The sequence below is a fragment of the Urocampus carinirostris genome, chromosome 8 (assembly GCF_059441175.1).
Source record: "Urocampus carinirostris isolate Australia breed hairy pipefish chromosome 8, RoL_Ucar_1.0, whole genome shotgun sequence".
NCBI lineage: Eukaryota > Metazoa > Chordata > Actinopteri > Syngnathiformes > Syngnathidae > Urocampus > Urocampus carinirostris.
In genome coordinates this window covers 13,923,649-13,950,643 of record NC_142356.1, presented here as the reverse complement: position 1 = coordinate 13,950,643, position 26,995 = coordinate 13,923,649, and the positions used below count along the sequence as shown (strand labels likewise).

The following is a 26,995-nucleotide window of genomic DNA, read 5'->3' as shown; positions in this document are numbered from 1 at the left end:
ACCAAAGTAGTAATATTTCAATGAACATCAAATCTTTGAATTATTCTCGTTAAATACCTTTTATGTTATCAATTTTAATGCTACGTGGTTTGGTGTAAATAAAGTATGAAACGAATTAAAAGGGTGCCAAATCTCCGGCGTAGTTGTAAGGGAAATTAGTTTTATCATAGTTTGTATGTGCCTTTGTGTGATTTTATCCTCAAAAGTGGCTTAACGAAGCCAAAGATTAAATCCCGTTGCTGTTTGTATTCTTGCAATTGTATTCTTTTGGGCCCGGCTAACTATTAATCAAGATAGACTTCGCTTTGGTGCTGAGAAGTCCGGGGAAGAGCTTACAATTGTATCCTCTTGGGGCCTGCTGACTATAATAGAGATGGCCTTCGCTTTGGTGCTGGGAAGTGCGGGAAAGAGTGCCTTTAATTTCTCAGAAATGCAATGTACCTTTTGTGTTACAAATGTTCACTATCCTTGTTGCTCATTTATTATACTCGCACGCCATCTGGCGACCAGCATTATACACTGCATTTAAACATGTGATTTCGGTCTAAACCAATCAGATTAGTCTACTGTGTTCATGCAATCTTGTTTAAACCAATCAGATGTGTTGTTTCATTCTTGTGTTTTTCAATAAATGAGCCTCTAGCCATTGGGAGGGTGTGGTTTTCTCTCTGAGCTGATCTTGGATGCAGACCTAGGGGAAATCTCAACGGGACGTACCTCCGATGGAAAGGCTATCAAAAACCTAATCTCCGACTCAGATTGTGTTCTTTCTTTATTCTCATACAATCTCAAGTTTTAACCTTGACAATTGTACATTTTTAAGCCAATCATTATGATTTTATTTTTTTTCCGAAATATTCCAATCAATGCAACTACAAAATGAATCCGTATGTGTGTGTGTGAACAATATTTCGAGTGGAAATTGTGTTAAGCGATCCTAAAGCGGTCCTGCAGTTAAACTTGGAATTTTGCGATATATAAAAAGTACCTGACAGATTGAGTTCACTGAGGTTGTTGCGAGTGCGCGTGCCTCCTGCTGCCAGCAAAGATATGGAGGCATCTGTAATGTTCTTGCAATAAGCTAAATCCAGTTTCTCCAAGTGTGGCATTTGATGTTGCATCAATCTCAGAGAGGACTCATTGATATCCAGACCAGACAGGTGCAATGTCTCTACATTCTTTAGTCTGCAGCGTGATGAATCTGAGCCTGAAAAGGAAGAAAGTTTGAGAAGGTGTAAAGAAACATGAAAGAAATGTGAAAAAGTGCATTTGTGTTGAAATTGACCATGTTGGGTTAGGAGCTCTTTAAACTGGGCATCTTTGATGCCTTCACACCAGCGCAGATCGAGTAGTCGCAGAAGGGGAAGAGTAGGGGAGACCAATGCTGACAGGCATGACCATGACAAGCCGGCAACCTTTAACTCTAGAAGACCTAAAGTAAGAGAGAGAGAATCTTTATAAGGAAATTGTGAAGCAATTCCTTATAAGGAGAATGGTATGATAGGTGACTTTCTTCATAAAAAGTTGCAGGGCAGATTCTCCCCAAGTTTCAGTCACAACGAATGCAATCACTTCTAAAAATTTCGCCAGACAGCCATTCTCACACACTTCTATACGATTCAGGGCATTAATTAAGTCACTAACATCAACTATATGCTAGGTAATCATGATGCAAGTTTTTCACTTTCACGACAAAACACAAAATTAATGGATAAACAAAGATTTGGGTCTATTGTGTTCATAGCTGACGCAGTCCTAGTGTAAAGAATAGTTTGGTCCTGTATATAAAGAGCACACTTTCCACTACAGTTACAGTCAAAGGGTGACTGACACCAACAGACCCTGTTTTGGCTATGTATTGCTAACGGGTCCTTTGTATGGAAGCTCATCAAACAATTTAGGTTCACTGTGGAGACCCTAACTAATAAAAACCCAAAGAAAAACTGTAAACAGCCAGAAAAGCAAGCAAAGCACACAGAGCAATTTGATTGGGTGGGCGGTAGGGGTGGGCGGAGCTATGCACACAGCGCACTTCTGTCTGCCCAGAGCTGTCTGCACCGAAGGTTAATACATCAGTATCCTTGTTTGCAGTATTTTGTGACATTTTACAAAAGAGCTTTGCTTGCACCTTGTTTTGAAACCATTATTTGTGAAAAGATTTCAAAACGAGTCTCAATGATCTTAATTGCGGGAGAGAGACAAGTTTGAACTGGTATATTTGTTGATATCGGACACAAGAATAATGCCAGAGCCAATTTCATAAATTTTTTATCGAATCGTCTATTGTGCCACAGAGAAATAAAAAGCGCTGAAAATTTAGATTCTGTCTGGAGATCTAGTTTGGCAGTTTTGCTGAAATTTGTCTCAAAATATGCAGTATGGTTCTCATTAAAAAAAAAATACAAAAATCAAAACATTTTGTTATTATGTCTCTTTGGGCCTAAAAGGTTCCCAACCCCTGCTCTAGGGGAAGGACTCACCCTGATAAATAAATTGTTATATTTATTAGAATAATCCATTAATTAGACTAAATTAACATTATAAATGATTACAAAAAACTCATGAACCCACACTACTTGTCTCCTACAAGAAAACCAAAACATTGACATGTTAAGAAATGTTTGCAGTTAATTGAATTAACGCACTTGAATTTTACCCCACAGCTGGATGGTATCTGCAACAACCCTCAGCGTTGGATTAACCTCCCTTTATCGCTTCTGTGATGAATAGCCACCATTAAAATGAAAGTTTTACCTTAAGATCATTTCTTATTTACGATGAGTCAATTCAAACCAACATCCTACTCGTTCCTATCGGCAAAAATTGTACTAGAATAAGAAGCAAAATGCAACCACGAATAAAGCAAATAAAGGGAGCTCTGCAGGTCTAAGGGGAACGTGGGGGTTGTTTTAGGTTCCAGGGGCATGTCTCAGACAGGAGCTTTGATTGGAGATAATAAAAGTTGAACTGGGGGTTTTGGTTGGGAGGTAGCCGTAAGGAGCAGTGCCTTATTGACTCATGGTCGACAGCTCCTCTTCCTTTTTGTAAGGTGACATTGCATGTTCCTTTTGGTCATCATCCTTCCGATCTCCTCTTTCTTCAGTCGCTTTACTTCCAAATCCTCTCACATTTAGTGACCCTATAACTAGGGTTTGCGAGACCTTTCGGTCTCCCGCCCCCCTTTCTTTTCCTTGCTGTCTCTTAGGGAGTAGAGATAGAGAGGAGAGAATCCCCAGTCCCCTCACTCCCTCCACTTTAGTCGCCTCTTACGACACGCAGCGGACCATGGTGGGAGAATTCTCACACCTCCCAGGGGGAGGGACCCTCACCACAGAATTGTTGGTGATAGGAGAGAGTGGAGAGGTGTTGTGAAAGGATAGTGGGATGTTTGGACTTGTTCTAAGGGATGGGCAGGGCAACCCGTATGATGTGGCAGGGGTAAACCAGTGAAAGTTGTCGGGCCCTGCTGTTGAACAGAAGAGTGTGTTGTGTCACCCTGACCTGAGTGACATGTCCGCTTTCTTGTGTCCTGGTTCATCTGGAGGGACGAAAGCATGACCAACTTGGGTGCCGAGGTGCTTAACTTGTTTGGGTGTTTGGGAATTTAGGTTGGCCATGGTCCAAAACATTTTGTGTGTGTTTTTTTTTTGCTACTTTATCCCCCCCCCTTTTTAAAACAAATTCTTTATTCTTGTATGTGTTTGTCTTGCTATCGGTTACCCCTCTTGAGGGATATGACCAGGGTAGATAGATAGATAGACATTGGATGTTGGGGGCATCCAACACATAAGGCTGGTGTCTGTGTTTGTGAATGCATATCAGTTAATGTCACTCTCATCTCTCGTTTAATTTTCAAATAAAAATCTGACTCTGGACCCACGACCACCCTCCAAATCGCACTTTTTTGTATAGATTTTTCCTTGTCCAAATGGAGCTGGGACATTTTCATACTGATACATCTGTTTTGGACATATTCTGGTCTCCTGATGATTATGTGATAATTCTGAGAGTGGAAAGTATGTGAGAATGCCAGTTTCGTCATTTCGTCATTCATTTTGGTACTGTTCCGTGGGAATTTATCCAATTTGTGTGTCTATGCAGTCTAGGGAAAGCCACCTTTTATTTGGATTTACTTTTACCGGAGATGCAACAGCACCGACTGGTGGTGTAGTGCAGGATTTTTTTCAGTGAAAGAAACGTTCCTTGCCTTAAAAATGGTTTAAATATAGTCAAGTCAAGTTTACTTGTATAGCCCATAATCACAACGAGTCTCAAAGGGCTGCACAGATCACAGACTATTGCAGACTACAGAATATTATTACACCATTCCCTGATCTAAAACCTACATGAGGGCAGGGAAAAACTCAAATACTGGCTTACCAGAGTCAAATGCAACCCAGCTTTTAAGTAATTGTAGTGCGAAACAAAGCCTCCAATACATGGATCGAAGATCCACTGAAGCAAGTCTCTTTGGTCCTCAGTCAAGCGGTCTGAGTACTGCTGGTCCCTTTTATTCTGAGTATTTTTGCATAATTAAGCATACCTGGAAGTCTGGTTAGAAGACAGTTGAGTTGTCTTCTAGCCAGAGGAGTCCATGAGAGGTCCAAAGAAGTAGGCTGATGTTTTATGATACCTTTCAAGGCCCGATTACTCAGGGGCTTGAGGTGACTCATATCCAAATGGGTCCATAGATGCTTATCAAAGCTCCTGTATCAAATAAGATTTAGAACTCAGTATCCGATTCTTCAATACGAAAAAAATAATCAGAGAAACACTCGTTGTTTTGGACGTACCACTTATACCAAGCCTTGCAGACAGTCATGCAGTTGAACAACTCGGCTCTGTTGAGGTATCTGAAAACAGACACCCATACTTCTTTCTGTCCACCACTTTCATCCACATCCTGAAAAGATGACAGGGAGAGCTGGGCCGAAGGTGACACTTTAGAAGACAAAGTGGAAGATTCTCCGTCCTCTGAGGACACCGACTGATCCTTAGTGCTTCGGGTGGCACTATCGCTCAGGAGACTTGGCCTGCAAGACAATCATTTTACTGCTATGATAATCACAAATTCACACATCAAACTGTCTTGATGACCCCCCCAAAATGCCGCAGAACAATACAAAGTGGGGGTGTCTCTGTGTTTGCAATTTTAAAAATCGCAGCTGATGTATGAAGCCAGTCTATATTTGTACAGAATAGTAAAAATGTGCTTAAAAAATCTAGTCCGCATTACCTGTCAAGTCAGATAAATTTAAATTACTGTATTCTCAATGATTCTTTGCATTGTCTTTAATGCTATTTTGGTGAGATTTTGCTCCAATGCCAAGTCAAGTTTATGAGTATAGCCCTTAATCACAAGGAGTCTCAAAGGGCTGCACAGACCACAGATTATTGCAAACTACGGACTATTATTACACTATCCCCTGATCTAAAACCTACATGAGAGCAAGGAAAAACTCAAAAACCTCAATGTGTGGTTGAATTAATTACATTTTTTTAATTAATCACATTTTTGGTTGTGTGTGTTTAGCCCTTAAGATTTCTAGGTACCTTCCATAGTCTAGTAATGTAAGTAACCATTCCTGGACTACATTTGAACCTTGGAATTCTTCACTGAATGTCTTCCAGAGCACCAAAGGTATTACCTTTTTGGAGCCATGAAGTGATTATGATACGCTATACATACATGGAAGGTCAGTCAATTTCAATATGTCTTTTCAACTATCAAATTAAATGACTGCCTTCATCCATAAAAAACATCATTCCAAAATAAGGATTGTCTTATACTCACATGGGGATTTGTACAGTTTATTTGAGACAACACCATAAACTAAATAGAACTTGCAAATAAGTAGCATAATCTGTAAACTAGAGGTATTTACGGCATATCCTTTTCACAAAGCTTGTTTCTTTCAGAAATTAAACATCAAGCTGGTCAATATTACACAGTCTCATCTGTTGAATTCTTGACTTTGAATGACCTGTAGCCAAAACGTTTGGTAGTTTTTCCGAAAAGGATGTCTACAAGCAGCGATTCTACCATCCCTGTTTGATCTTTGTTTGTTTTGACAAGCCATCAAACATCACGGGACAGCATTGCTTGATTGCTACCACTATAATGTCGGTCAGTTTCATATCAGATCCATTGTTTCCTTTGTGATAAGTACGGTTCGGGCTGAAAAATCGATGGACTGATTGTTATTCCTCTGATCGTTATTTTTTTCCAGTATGAATCAGCTTTTTCAGTGACTTACCATAACTCACCAAACTTAAGTGACTCATCGTGACTGGCAACAATTACATATTCTAAACCAGAAAAACAAAAGTTTTCCTTTTTCAGAATGCTGAATTGCTTTGTATCCTGGAAACGTTACGGATGATGGGTTCAAGTGCATCAGTATTTTAGAACTGTATATACCTACCTTCTACATCCTTGTGGAGTTGAGCCATCCCGTGAATTTTCGTTGCTCTTGAACCTTAAAGGTTTGGAAAAAGTGGTCTTTCGGTTGCTGCTTGGTTGATCACCTGCATTTGCTGTTGGCGATTGCCTATAACCCATGGCGGTTTCCATCTTTGGAACTGCAGAAACTGAAAAAAATATTTTAAATTATTTTATCAAACAAAATGAGGTGGGATCATACACCACAAATATACAATATATGCAATATGCAATATAAATAATAATATGCAATAGGATTAGTCTAAAATGGGTTTCTCCAGCAAGAGGGGGGGGGGCGGTATCCATCAGGCTGATCCTCCACAAAGAAAAAAGAAACAATAACCAATGACGGTTAGATGATTTATGAAAAACAAAAAACAAAACAAAAAACCGGAAGAAATCTGGCTTCTTCCTAGTTCGTGTGTAAACATGCTATACTGTATCGCTGGCGCGCTAAGAACTTTGACATTTTTATTGTTTAATATCTCGTGCATCTATTCAATATGGTTTGTGTAAAGTATAAAGAAGAGGCGAGCCGTTTCTTTTAAAATTAACATGCAATAAGAAAGCTTGATGCGGTTGGGAAAATGGTCAGAAGGCGTTTTTCGCCCACTTTTTACCATGGAGGAAGAAGTCGCCTAACTCTTGAAGCGCATCTCCCAAAAGTAAGTTCAACTCAACTTTTTTTATCTTTATAGAGCATATTATTTTATCTCATCTCATTAGCCGTACCGCTTATCCTCCTATATTATTTTATGAAATGTTTTTTTTGGGTACAAAACAATACAGGTCACTTATTCCAGCCTTAAACATACTTGTTTGTTAAAATATAGCACTGAAGCAACTTACGAACAAATTCAACTTATGAACGATCGTCTGGAACCCATCTCGTTCTTAAGTAGGGCAGCGTCTGTAAACTTTTATCACGGTTTCCATGCATTTGTTCACCCGATCATCAATGTTAGTATGTTTGATTTGTTTGTTTGTTGTGACATTTTTTAATAATAACTGTTTAACAAAAAGTGTTTCTTTCCATTTAGTCAAAAACAGTAACTGTGAGATCATTAGGAGGTGGATTCTCAGGACTCTGCAATCTCATGAGTTTAACTTTGCAGTTTACGTACAAGGTTGAAGCCAAGTCATTGTATGTTTTCCACAAACTTCTTCCGTATATAACAAAATTGTATTAACATGAATCAAAATTTTGACCCCAACACAGTGAATTAAAGTACTTTTACCGTATAATTACTTTTTGGGGAACGAGTTCTGTAACCTGTGTCTGAAATAATGACAAAAAGTTACCGGACACCAGGGCAGACAACTCTGAAAAGTTGCCTGCCCAGCCATAAAGTTGCCTGCCCCATTTTTCGCAACTTGAAACACAAGACGACTAATCGCAAAAAAAAAAAAAACATTGTTGCAAAGTATTAAGGATTGCCAATCATAATATATAACGGAACAACACTTTAAAATTGAGTTTTTTATAAATCTACTTATAGCATTAATTGCATGTATGTGATATCGCTGTTTTCCATCCGCCATCAGTATGTACCTGTATTTACTCATCTTCATTCATGCAGTTTTGTGTTGCGTCGTCTGCTACAATCCACGCGAACTCCTCTTTCCACGATGCTTTTAATGTACGTTTTACGTTTTGTATCGTCATGCATTTTGTTAGCTTCTTTTGAACCCTTCTTCTGGGGCTGAAGTTATGGCTTGATTCCCAACCACGTATTCATTTTTCTTGTGTTCTCTGTGCGTCTACTTTGCAAAATAATATGCAAATTAGCGACCTTATAACGCTCGGCAGAGTCCGGAAGCACGAAGTTATTCGATGCAGGCTTCTGGTTGGCTGCCAAGTATGCAAGTTGCCAAACAAACAGAAATTCTGAAATTTCCAAACCGAATGAAGATTTTGAATAAAGCAAACACTTGATTTGAGAAAAAAAAAAAAGAAAGATTTTTTTTTTCTTGAAAAATTTGTGGGCCACCTGGGCAGAGATGTTTTGTAAGTTGTACGCCCGACGTAAAAGGTCCGGGCAGACGTTATTTCAGACACTGCTGTAACGCGTTGCTAATAACATTTTGTAACTCAACTGTCATTACAACATGGTGGCTCACTCTGCTACGGTACAGCGGTAACAAGAACGTTTGGTACTTTTGCCTTGTTTTGTACTTTTTACATTTTCGCTCATTTGTGACAAATGTGTTTTTAACTTAAAACTACCAGTACTACTTAAAACATAGTATCTGCAATATTGCATTTTTTAAAGTCAACATGACAAACTGATATTTGATGGAAAAGTTTAAAAAGGACACTTTCTCTCTAGGAGGGTTTGTACATACCAGATTTTTTGTCACCCTTGGCCGGGCACTGTAGAGTCACAGTCAGGTAGGAGTCGCAAAGTATGTCATCATTCAGATCAGACAGCAGTAGCACTGGTGGTTCGAAGTCATAATCCAAGGCCCCTTCCTGCTCTTCTTCATCCTCGAGGGCAATGTCATCATCTTCTAGGTCATATCCCTGCTTGCAATTATATTCTTCATCATCATCAGTCCTGGACTTCCTTCTACAATGATCTAGATCTTCATTCCCACTGTCGTCATCTTCCTCTTCATCCCCATCATCAGACTCCTCAGAAGAAGCACTTCTTTGCTGCATTCTTGAGCCTCCCCTCAATCTCACTCCTCGCCTCCTCCCGGCCCTGATCTTGAGGATGGAAGGTGTACCAGGAGCACCAAGGCCTTCCCTGCTTCCTCTGTGGGTAAATCCTCCTTTGAGCAGTCCTCTCCTGTTGGTCCGAAATCCCTTGCGGGAAGTGTGAGATGCTCCTCGTTGTATTCTTAACCTTTTCCTCTGTGAGGCTACGGAAAAAGAAAATAGATTTTTAATTTCATTTTAAATTGAAAAGGTATAAAAAATACTCCCCTCTGAGCACAATCTGTAACAAATACTTTTAATTACATTGATTGAAATAAGATTTTTGTATAATTGCCCATTGTAACACATACATCTGTACGGAGGCCAAACGTTTTCTGTAACTCTTCACAAGCTTTTCAAAAACTGATGGCATTTTGGCCCATTCCGCCATTCAGCTCTCTTCTAGAGCAGCAATGTTTTAGGGCTCTAGTTGTGCAACAGGGACTTTCAACTCGCACACACATTTTCTATGGGGTTGAGATTTGAAGAAAGACTAGGCCACTCCAGAAGCCACTTATTTGTTGCCCTTGCTGCGTGCTTGGGACCATTGTCATGCTTTAAGAACCAGACACAACTCATCTTCAATGCCCTTGCTGATGGAAGGAAATGTTCCCTCAAAATCTCTCAAAACATGGCCCCATTCATTCTTTCCTTTGCACGGATCAGTCGTCCTGGTCTCTTTGCAGAAAAACAGCCCCAAAGCAAGATGTTTCCACCCCCATACTTCCCAGTGGGTATGGTGTTCTTCAGATGCAATTCAGTATCTTTTCTCCCCCAAATACGAGAACCTGCGTTTATACCAAAAAGTTATATTTTGGTTTCATCTGACTATAACACATTCTCCCAGTTCTCTTCTGGATCATCCAAATTGTCTCTGGCCAAAAACAGACGGGTCTGAACGTGTACTAGCTTTAGCAGGGGGACACGTCTGGTAGTGCAGGATTTGAGTAGCTGGCGGTGCATTGTGTTACTGATAGTAACCTTTGTTACTGTGGTCCCAGATCTCTGTAGGTCATTTACTAAGTCTTGTGTGGTCTACAATTTTGTCTCTGGTGTCTTTTGACACTGCTTTGGTCTTGGCCATAATGGACGTTGGAGTTATGGACAGGTGTCTTTTTCCCAATAATGAGTAAAAAACTGTCAAATTAATACAGGTAACAGGTGGATCCTCATTAAAAGAAGTTAGAGTTCTTGCTTGTTTGTAGGTGACCGAATACTTATTTTTCACTCTAATTTGGAAATCAATTATTTAAAAATCAAACATGATCAAGGATCGTGACTCAGGACTGGTGTTTTAGTCTACAGCTGCTTTATTTTTATGCCAGACTAAGTCTTTGTGCGTCAATTAACTGCTACAACAATCGCATTACATTTGCGTTTTGGTAAAAGTTTCCAGCTTTAAACATGCACATGTTGTTGTTGTTTGTTTGTTTTGTTTTCTTTACATCCTGGAGATTATCCCGTGTTTCGCATGTAAAGATGTGCATGATAACATCTACTGCTGTTTAAATGTCAAAAGGTTTGCATGTATGCATTTATTCAATCACAATGAGGGAAAGGGGTTTTAGGTTTGGCATATAATGTGTCAATTGGTTTAATATAACAGTAGAATCAATGCAGTTTTACACCAGAACCAACTCACCATGCTATACAAACTCAACACTGCCCTCTAGCAAGCGGAAAAGGCATTTGGTTTGAATTTATATGTAAAAATCACCACTTTTGACAGAAATGAGCTAGCGACTGAATTCTTTTGTTTTTCGACATACTTAGAACTTTACTGTGGGCCGGACTAATACATCCATCGGGCTGGTGCTATGCTTGACATAGTTGGCCTGCTTTATAAATACGCTTGACAATGCAAAATACCACTGTAGCTAAAGAAAGAGGAATCCCTCACATTGGAAAGTTAGATTGAAAAAACACACAAACCTTCATCCTCGTCATCCTCGCTGGAGTCATTTTCATCTCGAGAAGGTCTTCGCTGTTTGAATATCTTTGCCATGCGGATATCCAGTAGAGAGGAAGATTTACGCTGCTAGGGATACATGAAAAATGAAAAGCAGTATTGCTATGATGACTCTGATTACCACTGTTGGGAATAACGCCGTTATGAATAATAGATATTTTTCCAGTAACGGGTTAATCTGACTCATTAACTATTCCGCCAACACAACGCTGTTATCGTTATTGACGGTCAAAAGCGGTGCTTTACTTTGGTTGCAGAACGCCAACGGCGCTGTGTCCACGCACACGTGCTCATTAAAAAAAAGGCAATGGTGCTGCAATGTATAATTCCAGATCAGGTACACTGAGTTGCAGGCATAAAGAAAGAAAAGGTAAGAAAAAGAAAAAGAAACAAAGAAAGAAAAGAAAGTCCATTACAGGCACTGGTTTTAGTTGTGTGGTCTTAACATGCATAATCTTTGGATGCTGTTGCTTACGGAGAGAGACAGTCTCCACTAAAGTACATATATTTTCAAGTGACCTTTTGTAAGTCGAGTCAACTTGGTCGAAAATTTTCCCGGATTAGTATGCAACAAAAAACAGGTCTCAATGTCTCCAAAGATGTCAAAACTATTTTACATTTCGGATATTTTTAGAGGGTGCCCAATATTGAAAATCATATTTCATAGTAGATAGAGATCATTTGCAGATTTGAAAAAAAATTGTGCTAGCATTTAGGAGCCCTATTTTTGAGTACAGACGCTCCCCCCTACTACGACCATTCGACTTACGAAAAACGGTAGATACGACCAATTATTTCGGGATGTTGAAAAATATCCGGATATTGCTGTAAGTTAGTTTTTGTATTGTGTGCACCTTTTTCCAAGTACAGGACAGTACTGTAGTGCTTCTTTCCGCCGCTACCGGCGTGTGGCACTGTGAGAGCTCACCCAGCATCCACCCCGAAGAAGAAATACGGCTCCCTCTTCCTAGTTCGTGTGTAAACATTCTATACTAAGACCTTTAACATTTTTACTTTTTAATATCTCGTGCATCAGTTCGATATGGTTGGTGTAAAGAAGAGGCGAGCCGTTTCTTTTGAAAGTGGAATAAGAATGCGGTTGAAAAAATGGTTGGATCGCTTTTTTTCGGCCACTTTTTACCACGGAGGAGATGTCTTGACGCGCATCTTCCAAAAGTAAGTTAAACTCAACTTTATTTATCTTTATAGAGCATATTATTTTATGAAATGTTTATTTTTTAGTAATAAACAATATAGGTTACTTATATAAACCTTAAACATACCAAATACAGCACTGAAGCTACTTACGAACAAATTCAACTTACAAACGATCGTCCGGAAGGTATCTCGTTCGTAAGTAGGGCAGCGTCTGTATAAAGTGGCTCTGGGACAAAAAACAAGCTGCACACCAAATCTGCTGACAGTGTCCAGGAATATGGCACTAATGCACCGTGAAAAATTAAGGAACAATCGACATTGACAATACAAAATGCAACGTAAAATTGAGCATTGCTTGATTTTCTTTTCTATTTTTATAGTCGTCATAGAAAATCCACATTCAGTAATTTGCGATGAACTGGCATAGTAAATTATGGAAGATTCGAAATTTTGGTAGCACGGTTCTTATCAACAAATACACATTTTTCAAAGCAGATTTCAACATTTTTGTAACATAAATTCTTTAAAAACTCAAATGAAAAATTTCCAAGAACTGGTGTGAGATTGGTGTTGGCTTTCTAAATTAAACAATTAAAGAACAGGAATATGTGCTAGAACGCCAAATACAAGTTAATTCTGGTAATGGTTTAACTGTTAAATGTTGATGCATTACACCAAACAGAAATTTGCTCCTCGAAATATGCTAGCAAATTGTAACCTCATCTTCACACAGCACACTCATCCAATTGTTCTTCAGCTGTGAATTATGCCATACCTCCAAATCAGAAATCCCTTGAATACATTTTGGACATTCCCAACAGCTTGGAAGGTCCTTGTTGACTATTCCTTCACCTCGAACCTACAGTGAAAAAAGTTATGATAACAGACTGAGCATTGAGATGAATTGTCCTTTCTTTTGCAGCAAACTCCAAGCAATATGTCAAACATCCATATAAATATTTAAAACGGGAACTCAATCCAAAGACTTTTACTAATGAGCTGTATAGGCCACCACCTGTAACATTTTGACTTTTATTTTGTTCAAGGATTACGAGTTTAGAAACAAAATTCATTGAACATGTATTGATTCCACGTGCTAAGTTTGCATCATAACAACTTTTATTATTGGGATTTTTAAGCTTACTTCTTACATATTCTCGTTTCCTATATAATTCGCCTAAAATAAAACGAATTTCCCCATTCATTTTCAAAAGGAAGAAGACCAGGAGAAAGGTGGCGATTGACGTGGATGGATAGTGTTATGAGTGCACCGGTGGTCTAAATGTAGTGGAAGCTAGAGCTCTTGTTGGTGACAGGATGTTTAGATGTGTTCTAAAGGATGGCAGGGCACCTGTATGATACGGCAGGGGTAAATCAGTGAAAGCTGTCGGGCCCTGCTGTTGAACAGAAGAGTGTGTTGTGTCACCCTGACCGAGTGACACGATCGCTTTCTTGTGTCACCAGTTCAAATCCCAACCGTACTTTCCAAATCAAAACAACTAATCTGCAAAACCTGGCTTAGTACATATGTAAACTCATTAAGTTCAAGTCAATTGACTCAAAAGATAATGCTATTGCTAATTCTCACAATTGAATCTCTTGATTATTCTATTATGTGTGATACAAGTATGCACCTTCTATCTGAAATCATTTCCAGCACACGCAAACCACATAAGTTTGGACATAAGTCACAATTGACATGAAATACTGCAGGGGTAGGGAACCTATGGCTCGGGAGCCATATATGGCTCTTTTCATGAGTACATGTGGCTCCGAAAAAAAATGTAACTATTGCACATCTCTCTGTGGCGTTCCAAAGTCAAGTGATTTCGTCCCGATTTTGGTCCATATAAAGCCGAAGCAACTTAATGCAGAAGTTCGATAAGAAACCATTTAAACTGATGAGTAAAAACACTGTCAAACGACTTTGATTGTGTGAGCAGTACAGGTGGGCGGATCCCTGCACACAGCGCAAGGCACTTCCTTCTCTCTCTCTCGCTCAGTGCAGTCTACACCGAAAGTGAATATGACGATATGCTTATCGTTTGCAGTCATTTGTGACATTTTTACAAAAGAACCTTGCATGCACATTGTTTTGAAACCGTTATTAAGGACAAGTTTCATGGTAAAAATTGCCTCAACACTCTTAACTGAAGGTGGAAGCCAAATTGTAAATGGCATATTTACATCGATTTTGGACACAGGATTTGGCATTATTATCATTTCATACATTTGATTAAATCATCAAATGACACACAGTGAAATAAAATGTGCTGAAGAATTAGCTTTTGTCTAGAGAGCGTGTTTGGCAGTTTTTTCAATTTTGTCTGAAAAAATATGATGTGGCTCTCTCAATTTATTTTTAAAACATTATTTGCTTTTATAGCTCTTTGGGACAAAAAGGTGGTTCTCGACCCCTGAAATAGTGTAACAAAAGAAAAGGTACCGTGAGGCAAGCAGGGTGGACAATCTGTGCACAATTGGAACATTCCATTAAAGTAAGGAAGTGATCTCCACTTTCATCCTGGTTGGGTTCCTTGCATATTTCACAAACAGCTGAGAGTGGAAGTCCTGGCTGAAAAAGACAAAATAAATGCTAAATATTATGAAAAAAAATATTATCATAATAATAGTTTTATTATGTACAGTGCCTTGCAAAATAACTGCCCCTCCAAGGACGTTTTGACATATTGGCATATTTCAGGCTTCAGACTTATAGATAAAAAAAAAAACCTCATAATTGTCATGATTACTCATTGCACTCACCCGCACCTGCTCATTTGGCGCAATCTGTTGCTTGTTGTTTGATTAATTACCCTCCTATTTATACCCAGTGCGCCAGTCACTCCTTGTCAGTCCATCAGCGAACCACTGCATACGCAAGGCAAGCACTTTGACTCTGGCTCCCGTCGGTCCCGTTTTCACCCATATACCACTCGTCTGTTCCTGATTCCCTGTTTGGCTCCGGCTACGACCTGTTTTTGACCACCGACCACGCTCTGATCTCCTACTCCGGGTAACGACCCATTTTTGACCACCGACCTTGCTCTGATCTCCCACACCGGCTATCGACACGTTTTGTCCATTTGATCACGCTACAATCTCCCGCTCCGGGAAATCCACTTCCACGTTCCGATCACGCTCCGATCCCGTGAGCGGCTTGCTTCCCTCGTCCAGCGAGCACCAAATCGCTGGCATTTGTTTTCCTCTATATCTCAATAAACTTGTGAGTAAACGCTACGCAACTGGGTCCTCCTCCTGTTCTGGTTCTGACGATAATATTTTCTAATAATCAACCACATGTGAAACACAATTGTGAAAATAAACCAAATTCATCCAACGTATTATATAATATATAATTAAAAAATGAATTAAGAATTAGGCGTTGCAAAAATATAGCCTCCCTTTGAATTAATACTTTGTACAACCTTCTTTTGATGCAATAACAGCCACAAGTCTTTTTGGAAATGTCACTAAGTTTTGCACAACATGAAACCGAAATATTTGCCCATTCTTCTTACAAAACAGAGCCTGTAAAATTTGCCTAAAATCCCAATCCCAGACGTACCCAAAAGCTGTTCTTGAACCGTTTTGGTCTTTTTTAGGTATCACTTAGAAAATCTGTCCAAAACTGAAATTATCACTGCAATTTTTCCTAACATTAAATAATCTGAGTTGGAACTAAAAAAATTGAAGTTTTTTATTCTCTCTTGATTTTTTTTTTTGTTTGCAATCAATCAAATGCCAGCAAAAGTGTGTACCATGGGCATCTTAGCTGGAAAACAGGGTTGCACGGATATGTTCCAGCCTGACAACGACTCCAAATACACCTCTAAGACAAAGGGGCTAATGGTAAATGAGATGAACTGGCCAAGCATGTCTTCAGATCTAAACCCAATAGAACATCTTTGGGGCATCCTCAAGCGGAAGTTGGGAAAGCACAGGATCTCGAATACCCCCCAGCTCTGTCATGGAGGAGTGGAAGGGTATTCCAGTAACAATTTCTGAGGCCTTGTTGAAATCAATGACCAGGAGGATTAAAGTGGTTCTCCCAAAACATGGAGGCCACACAAAATATTGAACATCAGGAACTTTTACTTAAAGGTGTACAGTACTTACTTTTGTTACCAGGGGTTTAGCTAGTAATGGCTATATTTTGAGTTTTTTGAGGGGAAAAATAAATTGACACAATATAAGCTTTACACAGACTACCTCTCATTGTGTCAAAGCGATGTTTCTTTAATGTTGTTCTATTAAACATGATGATGAAATATCTGCGAAAATGTGAGAGGCGTACTCACTTTAGTGACATATTAAAATATATATTATATATTACATACATTCACCAGCTACTTAAATAGGCCCCCTTTTGCCTTCAGAACTGCCTCAATTCTTTGTGGCATAGATTCAACAAGGTGCTGGAAGCATTCCTCAGAGAGTTTGGTCCATATTCACATAATGGCATCACACAATTGGCGCAGATTTTAGGGCTACACATCCATGATGTGAATCTCCTGTTTCACCACATCCCAAAGATACTCTATTGGATTGAGATCTGGTGACTGTGGAGGCCATTTGAGTACAGTGAACTCATTGTCATGTTTAAAAAAACAGTCTGAGATGGTTCCAGCTTTATGAAATGGCACATTATCCTGCTGAAAGTGACCATCAGAAGTTGGGAACATTATGGTCATAAAGGGATGGACGAAGTCCGCAAAAATACTCAGGTAGGCTGTGGCGTTGCAACGATGCTCAATTGGTGGCCCAATTCTGTCCCCCTGCCATGTAAATTTCGCTGCAGAAATCGAAACTCTTCAGACCAGGAAACTTTTTCCAATATTCTTCTGCTGCTGTAGTCCATCTGCCTCAAAATCACACTGTGCCTTCAGAGAAGATCTTATGCCTACCTTGGTTGTAACAGGTGGTTATTTGAGTCACTGTTGCCTTTCTATCAGCTTGAAACAGTTCGGCCATTCTCCCCTGACCTCTACTAACAAAAAGGCATTTTCACCCACAGGACCGCCGCTCACTGGATATTGTTTTCTTTTTCAGACCATTCTCTGTAAACCCTAAAGATGGTGGTGCTTGAAATTCCCAGTATATCAGCTTTTACTGAAAAACTCAGACCAGCCCTTTTGGCACCAACAACCATGCCACGTTCAAAGACACTCAAATCACCTTTCTTCCCAATAATGATGCTCCATTTGAACTGCGGGAGATTGTCTTGACCATGTCTACACGCCTAAATGCACTGAGTTGCCGCAATTTAATTGACTGCTTTGAAACTATGTGTTAACGAGTAATTGGATAGGTGTACCTTATAAAGTGGCCGGTGAGTGTATATTCAGTATAAGAAATATCCTTGAAAGCATGGGAATTCAATTTATTCTAATAAAAATATGATAAGCCCATTATTTTCCAGCTCATGCCCTTATTAAAAAATAAAAATCACAGCAAAAATCACAATGTTTTCTCGGCAGGTTGGTCACTCAGGCCCAAATAAGCTCAGTACGTTTAGTGTCCAATATAATACAAAATACATTTGGATACACAATACATATCATTTTCATAATAGTGTTTAACAAAATGTGACTTACTGAAACACATTGGCGCAACACACAGGTTTGCTTAAGCTTTCCGGGTCCTCCAAATTTCTTCATGTCACGGCAGAAATTACAATCGCCGCATTCAGTTCTCATACATGCCTCACAGCGCTTACATCTGAACAAAAGAAAACAAAACATTCAATGTATCAGACAGATTACCTCTAAACAGAATTTATTTTTAAGACATACATTAATGGTATTGATGTAGGGGAGGGGCTCGCACGTTAGGTGTGGATTTTGTATGACGAAATCTGGTTCGGAGATTAAACGGAAAATTCAATAAATTAACTCGCCCAGGAGTGCAATAACACTTTTTGTTCTGCTTGTTGATTTCTTATGTGGCCCCTTCTCAAGGTTTCTTATTTTTCTCATGTTGAGGTTTTGAGTACCTTGCCCGCATGTCAATCTCAGATCAGGGGATGGTGTAATTGTGGCCTATGCAGTCCTTTGAGACATTTAAATGTGACTTGATTTCTCTAGTAGCATTGTGTATTTCTTGAGGCATCCGGGTTACGCACATAACTACATTGTGGTATGTGTCTCCACCAAAGACATATTCATATTTTCCATAGACAAAACCCCTGAAAAAACTTGGCAAATCCCAAGCTCAACATATGATAGATAGATAGATAGATTAGATAGATTTTATTCATTCCCGTAGGGAAATTCACACTTGCAGCAGTATCCTTGTGTTGAAAAATAAAATATAGAATACAGAAATACCCAATATAACGTTTTTGCTATAGAGTATTTAAATAGTGCTACAGAAAATACACACTGTAATAAAAATAGGGTAATATGCAAATATGGGGGTGGGGTTTCATGTGGGCTTTTACTCCCCCGGGTTGAGTTAAAGAGCCTCATGGCATATGGCCTGCGTATGAGTGATAACTGACCACAAGGATTTGGTAGACCAGTGTTTTTCAACATTTTTTGAGCCAGGGCACGTTTTTTTTTTTACATTGGAAACATTTCACGGAACACCACTAACCAATAATGTTGTAAAATTACACTGAACAGTATGTTTAATGACAATATAATTTATAATACCCCGAGTTTTTACAGCACAGACACTTGACAATGACATAATATTTGCAGAAAATTATTCATAAATGTTTATAAAATTTAAAGTTTAAAAAGTGACATTGGATAATTCCTCACGGCACACCCGACGATCTCTCACGGCACACTAGTGTGCCGCGGCACAGTTGTTGAAAATCACTGCAGTCTGGCCTCTTGAGCTCTTGTGTTGCAACATAACATGCAGCAAGTCAACACACTACTCGACAATAGCAGACTCAGAGGTGTGCAAACATAAAAACAAAACAGAATACGTTTTGACTATGGGTTATATATTATAATTTGAAAAACACAACAGTTTACAAAATTCTAAGATTGCAACTACAGAGATCACTCAGTTTTTGCAGTTAAGGGGGACCAGAATCCTCCAGCGAAATGTAAAAATCCGCTAAGTACCGACACGCGCTGTGTACCCGCTGTTTGACTGACAGCATACAGCAGCCGATGACAGTCGCGCACTCAGACAGTCACACTCATAGAACCTGCCCCTCATGATAGCTCTGTGCTCTCTTTATGAACAAAATGAACTGTTTTAATCATTCGATTGTTTTGTTTTTAATTTTGACACTTGTACATCTTTAAGTGTTCATTCAATGAATAGGTGCCCAAATGACACATCCATTACCTGACCCTGCGCCTTCTCAGAACAGACATTGACGAAGCAGGCTTTTGTGGTCGTGGAGCAGGAGTAGCAGCAGTCGGTTTAGGATGAAGAGAGGGTGGAGGTAGTGGTGGCTGATAGCTTGATGGCTAAAGAAAGATAAACACATGTAATGGCTTATTTAAAAACGTTAAAACAAAACTTGCCTAAAGAGCTGCTGCTGTTGGCAAAATAAGAACATTTCACATAAAACAATATACATATATAGACATGCATTATGTATTTAATATATAAGTAACATACAAACACACACAAAATAGTATAAAAGGCACATTTAGACCATAATTTCCCTTACAGTTCAATATTGACTCATGCAAATAACTGTGATCCACCATCTTGCTGTTTACATTTGCCACAAAAGGTTTAAGCTAAAAACTACGACAATCCAAATGGGATGGATCAGATATCTGACCTTCCTTGAAAAAAACACGTCCTAATAAAAATTGTTGATAAAATTAAAATTTGGTGCTTTGCAATAGTTTAAAGTTTAGTAGAATACAGAATTTGGTTGGAAAATTTACACCATGCCGGTCTACTAGTGATCCCAAGAGCCAAGAAGAACTCCGCAGGTTTGAGAGTGTTCTCCGTTTGGGCCCTGATGCTGTTGAATTTTCTACCATTAGAGATTCAATCTGCAACCTTAGTGGAACTGTTTAAATGATATAAGCTTAAAATACACTTATATTATATCGCTTATAGATTATCTATATATCATGCTGATAATATCTGTGTATTGTATGTTGTCCCTCTCAGGATGACCAGTCTGCAACATCCATTGCAGCCTAGTCACCCAGGAAGGCGGATTATCTCATATGGGGCCCCTTATCAAGGTTACCTAATTTCCTCATGCTGAGGTTTTGAGTTTTTCCTTGCCCTCATGTAGGTTTTAGATCAGGGGATGGTGTAATAGTGTCCTGTAGTCTGTACAACCCTTTGAGACTTCTTGTGATTAAGGGCTTTACAAATAAACATGACTTGAATTGAGACACATAAACAAACACAAAAGCCTGGCTCTGTTAGCATTATCTTTATATGTGCAGCAGATACCTACCCTTTTTGGCCATATGACAATTGGTTTGCCGGTGTACGAGTCCTGTGGCTCATCATTAGAATGCTCTTTGAGCATTGCCTGTAAGAGAAAAACAGTTAGTACTCAACTTGGAGCAGAAGCATTCCTATGAGATGAGCTATATGAGTGTTCCACTCCAAAATAAGCAACTGGGGAAAGCAGGGAGGCTGAAAAAGTTACTTTAATTGCTAAGAATTTAGGGTCATCAGATGCACAGTCAAAGATCATTGTTCAAAATGGGTTTGTGTAGCATTTAAACACAGCAAAATGTAACCTTAAGTGCTGTGCTAAAAAAATTATAAAAAATACCCCTTTTTCCCCAACTAGGCGTGGGCGATACTGGGGATTTTGGTATTGATCCAGTCCATGGTAGTATCGATAACTATACTTTACCTTGGAAATGTCATGATCATTGAATAGTTAACCCTACCCCACAAGTTAGTTGAGATTTAAATGCATTGCACAAAGATTTCAGGCAAAAAAAAATGTTTGCTTTTTTTTAATCAAATGACTACAATATAAAGGTTAACAGTATAAAGAATAAAATGAATATTTCTATTACCACTGTTTCTGATAAAAAGTCAAGAGAGTCAAATAAAAAAGCAGTCATCTTTTTCAAGTACTATTGGTAAATGTTTTCCAGAATTTTTTATAATCCTCGCATTTTTAGGCAGAATTTCTTGCTTCCTGCACGACTTCACCTGCGGACTAGTTCAAGTGACTAACGGAACTGATTGTGTGATTTCCAGTTAAGAAAACATGGAAAATTGGCCGGGAGGGATTGTGATCAATATCCCGGATGAGAGAAACTGCAGTAATACGGAAAATTGAACTTCCTACTTAAACGGAAATACACGTACAAAAGTTCTCAATAGAATTGATAAACCTCGAAAATCGAGAGAGTACTGCAGTAAAGAAACAGATAGCAAGCATGGGATCCAAGTGCTGCAGAATTTACCATTGGGGTTTTCCGGGCCAAGAATTTAATAGTCAAGACTAATTCATCCCATATGAACAATCAAGATTTTCTTTCATTTTTTTCCCTTGCTCTTAATTTTCATCCACACATTTTCATTGTGTTGTTTTATTGACATTAGTTTGAATTAACACTGTTTATTGTATCATACAGTGTCTGAAACTCATGACAAAATTTTACCGGACACCAGGGCAGACAATTCTGTAAACTTGCCTGCCCAGCCATAGAGTTGCCTGCCCCATTTTTCACAACTTGAAACACAATAAGACGACTCATCGCAAAAAGACCCATTGTTGCAAAGTATTAAGGATTGATAATCAGAATATATAACAGAACAACACTTTAAAATTAAGTTTATTATAAATCTACTTATAATATTAATTGCATGTATATGACATCGCTGTTTTCCATCTGCCATCAGTATGTACCTGTATTGACTCATCTTCATTCATGCAATGTATGCGTTGCGTCGTCTGCTACAAGCCACGCGAACTCCTCTTTCCACGATGCTTTTAATGTACGTTTACGTTTTGTAGCGTCATAAATTTTGTCAGCTTCTTTTGAATATTTCTTCTGGGGCTGAGGTTTTTGCTCGATTCCTAACCACTTCTCCATTTTTCTTGTGTTTTCTGTGCCTCTACTTTGAAATGAAATGATCTGCATTTATATAGCGCTTTTCAAGTCAATGACTTCCCAAAGCGCTTTACAATGTGCTCCACATTTCCTAATAGCGGCCTTGCAGCCATGTAAGGCGCTAACCTGCTTATTGGGGGTACTAGGGGGTTCAGTGTCTTACCCAAGGACACTTCGACATGTAACACGGACAAGCCGGGATTCGAACTGGGATCCCTTGATCCCAAGATGAGCGCTCTACCTCCTGAGCTACTGCCGCCCCTACTTTGGAAAATAATATGCAAATGAACTATCTTACGCCCAGGAAAGTCCGGAAGCACAAAGTTATTCGATGCAGGCTTCTGATTGGCTGCAGCGTATGCAAATTGCCAAACGAACCGAAATACCGAAGCTTCCAAACCGAACGAAAATTTCGAAAACCGGAATAAAGCCAACGATTGATTTGGGGAAAAAAAAAAAAACTTTCGGGTTTTTTTTTTGTCTTGAAAAAGTTGTCGGCCACCCGAGCGGAGACGTTTTGTAAGTTGTACGCCCGACGTAAAAGATGCACACCCCGGGCGTCCAGGCAGACGTTATTTCAGACACTGTATCATATCTGTGTGTGTTTTGAATGAATCAGTAATTATGACCCAAAAAAAGGAAGATAATAAAATGTTGCAATATTAAGGTACTAATGAGTTTCACTGTTACTCATATAAATAAAAATAAACCAACGTGGTGCCGCCTTTGCGAAACTGAGTTAATTACATTAGGCCAACCCATTTTTGGAAACAAGATATATACGCCACAAAGTACAGCTCTCTCATTTACCTTAAAATGTGTGATGAGTGCCGAGGAGTTACGTATTCCTTCAGGGACACACTTCTTATTGGACGGCAGTGATTCAAGTTTACCGACCAAGTTCCACAATCCTTCAAGCTCCAAAGGCGTCAAATTAGCTTTAGCGACTGGCTTGTCAAGCAGCTGCTCTGTAATATCATCTTCACTGGACCCCTTATCTTCATCCACCATATGCTTTAATGCCTGATCTGTGCAAAACGTTTTATTTACATGTGAGAAGATGATAAAATATTTGATGCTTCCTGATGCATCGACCCCCGAAAAACAGTTTGTCTTTTAGTTCATACCTATGTTCAAAGACAATTTTTGGAACTCGGGTGTGAGGTAGGAGGTATTGGTCAGACTGAAAATGTAGCGCTCCAACACATACCAACACATCTCATAGAAAAATGGGTGACGGAACTTCACTGGAACCTGAGAATGAAGCGGAAGTTTATACCACACTCCTTCAAGTAATAGACATCAACATTTCTTTGTAAACAGCTGTTCAATGCTTATACATAGGCTCCCCTACTTACGAACATTCCAGTTACGAACAACAGTACATACGAACATTTTTTTGTATTGTGTGCACCTTTATCCGAGTAGAGGACAGTGCTGTAGTGCTTTTTCCGCCGCGTGGCGCTGTGAGAGGTCACCCGGCATCCACTCCGAAGAACAAATCCGGCTTCAACCTTCTGGTTTGTGTGTATACACACTGCACTGTATCTCTAGCATGCTAAGTGACGTTTATATTGTTTAATATCTCGTGCATTCACCCGATATGGTTGGTGTAAAGCCGTTTCTTTTGAGATGAAAGTGGAATAAGGAAGCTTGCTGCGGTTGAGAAACTTGTTGGATTTCTGTTTTTCGTCCACTTTTTAACCACGAAGGAGGAAGTACCTCCGGGAACGGTGCATTCGCAATGATCGCAGTAAGGCTTTAGGGCTAGGACCTTAGCTTGGCCTTTAGGCTGAGAGTAAGTGTCCCGGCTCCTAGGCTTTGTAGCGTACTATGAACTGACCGATAACGGATAATGGATAATGAATAACAAAGATAGAACAATAACCCTTAAAACCCCCCCTTAATCACAAGGAGTCTCGAAGGGCTTCACAGACCACAGAATGTCAACGCCTAATGTGTAGCTTTTGTTTTTCAGTACTATGCTTTATCATTCAGCCTGCTTTGTAGCAGTATAGAGCAGGGGTCGGCAACCTATGACACGCGAGGGGTTAACCAGTGGTACGCAAGCGCACGGCAAAATAATTAAAAAAAAAAATTTTTAAACGCATTTAGCTGAAATTTAGATATTTTCAGTTGCGCGTCGTGTTGTTTAGAGGCTTTACGGTCGCGCCCCTCCTCCTCTGCTCCATTTGTGAGCTAGTGTCTACGCGTCGCCAAGGGGAGGAGGGAAGATCCTTGTTTTAACCCAGCCAACGAAACACAGGCGCGCGATAAACGAATTAATCATGAGGGCTCCTCCAGCGAAAAAATGTTCTTTTCAGCCAGCGTGGGTAAATGACTGGGGCTTTGTGCAAAAAATGGCCGTGCTGTTTGTGCATTATACCTCGAGAGCGTTGTACCTCGCACATGAAGGGTTAAACGTCAATACGTAACGAATCATGAACATTAATTCAAGGACGAGTCGGACAAGGCGGAGACATTAAAACGCACTGTGTCCAGGTACGGCAAAAAACACAGAGCCTGAAAACCATTGTCACTGCTAAAAACGCCATTGCTCACTGCATAGCAAAGCATGGAAAATCTTTTACTTAATGCGAATATATTAAAGAGGCGTTCTTTTCGAGCTCGGAGGTTTTGTTTGGTGGCTTGCCCAACAAATAAACAATCAAAAACAAAAATAAAACACATCCTCATGTCCGCCAGAAGTGTTGAACGTCAAGAGGAGGGGCAGGCAGAAAGCGTGTGTGCGCGTGTGTGTTTCAATTTGATATTTTCTGCAACAAGATTTCATTGGTGAATAGTATGATAGCTGTCCATATTACTTTTTTTATGTAGTTCATTGTTGATAAAGAATGGTTGATTCTTGTGGTCAAAAGTTGAAGTCAAGGATGACAACATGCCTTTCCACGCATTGTTCACATTCATTTTTTAGTTTATTGATGAACAATTATAGTCCTAAATAAATAGGTCAGTTATAAGATTTCAATGTCTATCCATGTTGTATATTTGGACTAGTGTAAAATGAAAGCTCAGTCGGATATAAAAAAAATGTGCGAGTCATAAATCTTGGTGTGGCACACTGATTTACAAGGAAATTTGAAAGTGGCACTCCGCACCGAAAAGGTTGCTGACCCCTGGTATAGAGCATATTATTTTATGAGATGTTTATTTTTTTTTAGTACAAAACAATACAGGTTACTTATACAAACCTTAACCATACTTATGTAAACCTTAAACAAACAAAATATATCACTGGAGCAACATACGAAAAATTCAACTTACGAACAATTGTCCGGAACCTATCTCGTTCGTAAGTAGGGCTGCGTCTTTCATTTAAACAACATGTATACTCTTACCCTTGTACGATCCTCTATATTGCAGATGTTAAGTTGCATAGCAATGTTAAAGCTGTGAAGAAAATTTCCACCAAATACAATGGAATCTATAGGGGTGTAGACTGCATGAATCCAACCTAATGGAGAACAACCACAACAAGAACTATCAACACAAAAACGTCAACATTTACAAATCTAACATGAATTTACATCGTTGCTCATGTTTACCTGACGGTATGATAAGCGTACACCCTTGTCGAAGTTTAATCCTCTGGCAGTCAGACGCTTGATCCCCAAGAAACATATCTCCTTGTTTTCCTGATAGCACCCAGTTTTCGTATAACTCCAAATTCTCAACAGTCGGAGGGATCAACCAGAAAACCTGGCAAAATGCAGAAATAAACTGCTTCGACGTTCACAAGATAGAATAATGGGCTTTTGGTCGACAAACTTTTCCAGAAGGAGAATACATTTGTGGTAGAATAAATTGTATGGTGTTAATTGTTTCATGTTACTAATCACAAGTTTAACTGTCCACACAAACATAACAAACACACTGCAGTTGTGGACAAACCTTAGTGCCTCTTAGAACATGGTACCACACAGATGATCCCCCAAAATCAATGTGAAAGTCCGTATAGCATCCTTCCACACTCATTAGACAGTACCTATGCAAAAACACGAAATGCATTTTCCCAGATTACAAACATTTATTTTCAGAGTATATCGACATTGAAGTCTTACTTTTGTACTTTGGGATAGTGCATGTCATTGATTGAGTTAGTCGAGTCTCTCTGTCTCTCTTTCAGATGACGAGGCCACATGTTGTCCACCCAGTCGATGAGATCAAGCTACAAAAAGAAAACCATTTTTACAATAAATGTGTGGATTTTTGCAAACTGAGAAATGCTTTTGCAATGAAACATTAAATTTACTTGGACCAATTTTAGCAAGTGGTAGTGTTGTGGATTAACTGTAAATCACAAGTTGTTGACTAAGCGAGCCGATTCAGAGAAAAAACACTTTCGATTCCAGGAAAAAATACTTTCGATTCAGAGAAAAACATCACGTGATCTTGTTGAACACAGTATAAAAAGCCTAGCATCTCTCGGATACATTTTAAACGTGGCTTGAATATTGCTGAATTGATGTTGCAATAAAGAACGCTCCTTTTCCGCCATATTTCTGTCTCTGCGTATATTTTGGGGCAACGCCCAACGATGTCCTCTCCAAAAGTAGCACACAATTCAATCCAGGTGTAGCGACGATTGAGGTAAATGAATTATTTGAATAAATTATTGGTTCATTAATGTGATGAAACTAATACCTATATTTAACTCGCCTTGGATATGGGGGCACCAC

General features: G+C 39.2%; 1 protein-coding gene across 1 annotated transcript in view; it reads right to left on the bottom strand.

The window, feature by feature from the left end:
- The window catches only part of kdm2aa (lysine (K)-specific demethylase 2Aa), a 36,938-nt gene that overhangs the window by 1,392 nt on the left and 8,551 nt on the right, over positions 1 to 26,995 (bottom strand). Inside the window, exons 6-23 of the mRNA XM_088341674.1 lie at positions 26,378 to 26,484; positions 26,208 to 26,301; positions 25,862 to 26,015; positions 25,655 to 25,770; positions 23,423 to 23,549; positions 23,106 to 23,323; positions 20,669 to 20,746; positions 19,582 to 19,706; positions 17,868 to 17,991; positions 14,717 to 14,845; positions 13,046 to 13,129; positions 11,076 to 11,181; positions 8,789 to 9,307; positions 6,426 to 6,591; positions 4,794 to 5,033; positions 4,544 to 4,707; positions 1,286 to 1,432; positions 989 to 1,207 (exon numbers count right to left, since the gene is read on the bottom strand). Of these exons, the coding sequence (XP_088197800.1) occupies positions 989 to 1,207; positions 1,286 to 1,432; positions 4,544 to 4,707; positions 4,794 to 5,033; positions 6,426 to 6,591; positions 8,789 to 9,307; positions 11,076 to 11,181; positions 13,046 to 13,129; positions 14,717 to 14,845; positions 17,868 to 17,991; positions 19,582 to 19,706; positions 20,669 to 20,746; positions 23,106 to 23,323; positions 23,423 to 23,549; positions 25,655 to 25,770; positions 25,862 to 26,015; positions 26,208 to 26,301; positions 26,378 to 26,484 (2,917 nt within the window). The remainder of the gene's footprint in view (positions 1 to 988; positions 1,208 to 1,285; positions 1,433 to 4,543; positions 4,708 to 4,793; positions 5,034 to 6,425; positions 6,592 to 8,788; positions 9,308 to 11,075; positions 11,182 to 13,045; positions 13,130 to 14,716; positions 14,846 to 17,867; positions 17,992 to 19,581; positions 19,707 to 20,668; positions 20,747 to 23,105; positions 23,324 to 23,422; positions 23,550 to 25,654; positions 25,771 to 25,861; positions 26,016 to 26,207; positions 26,302 to 26,377; positions 26,485 to 26,995) is intronic.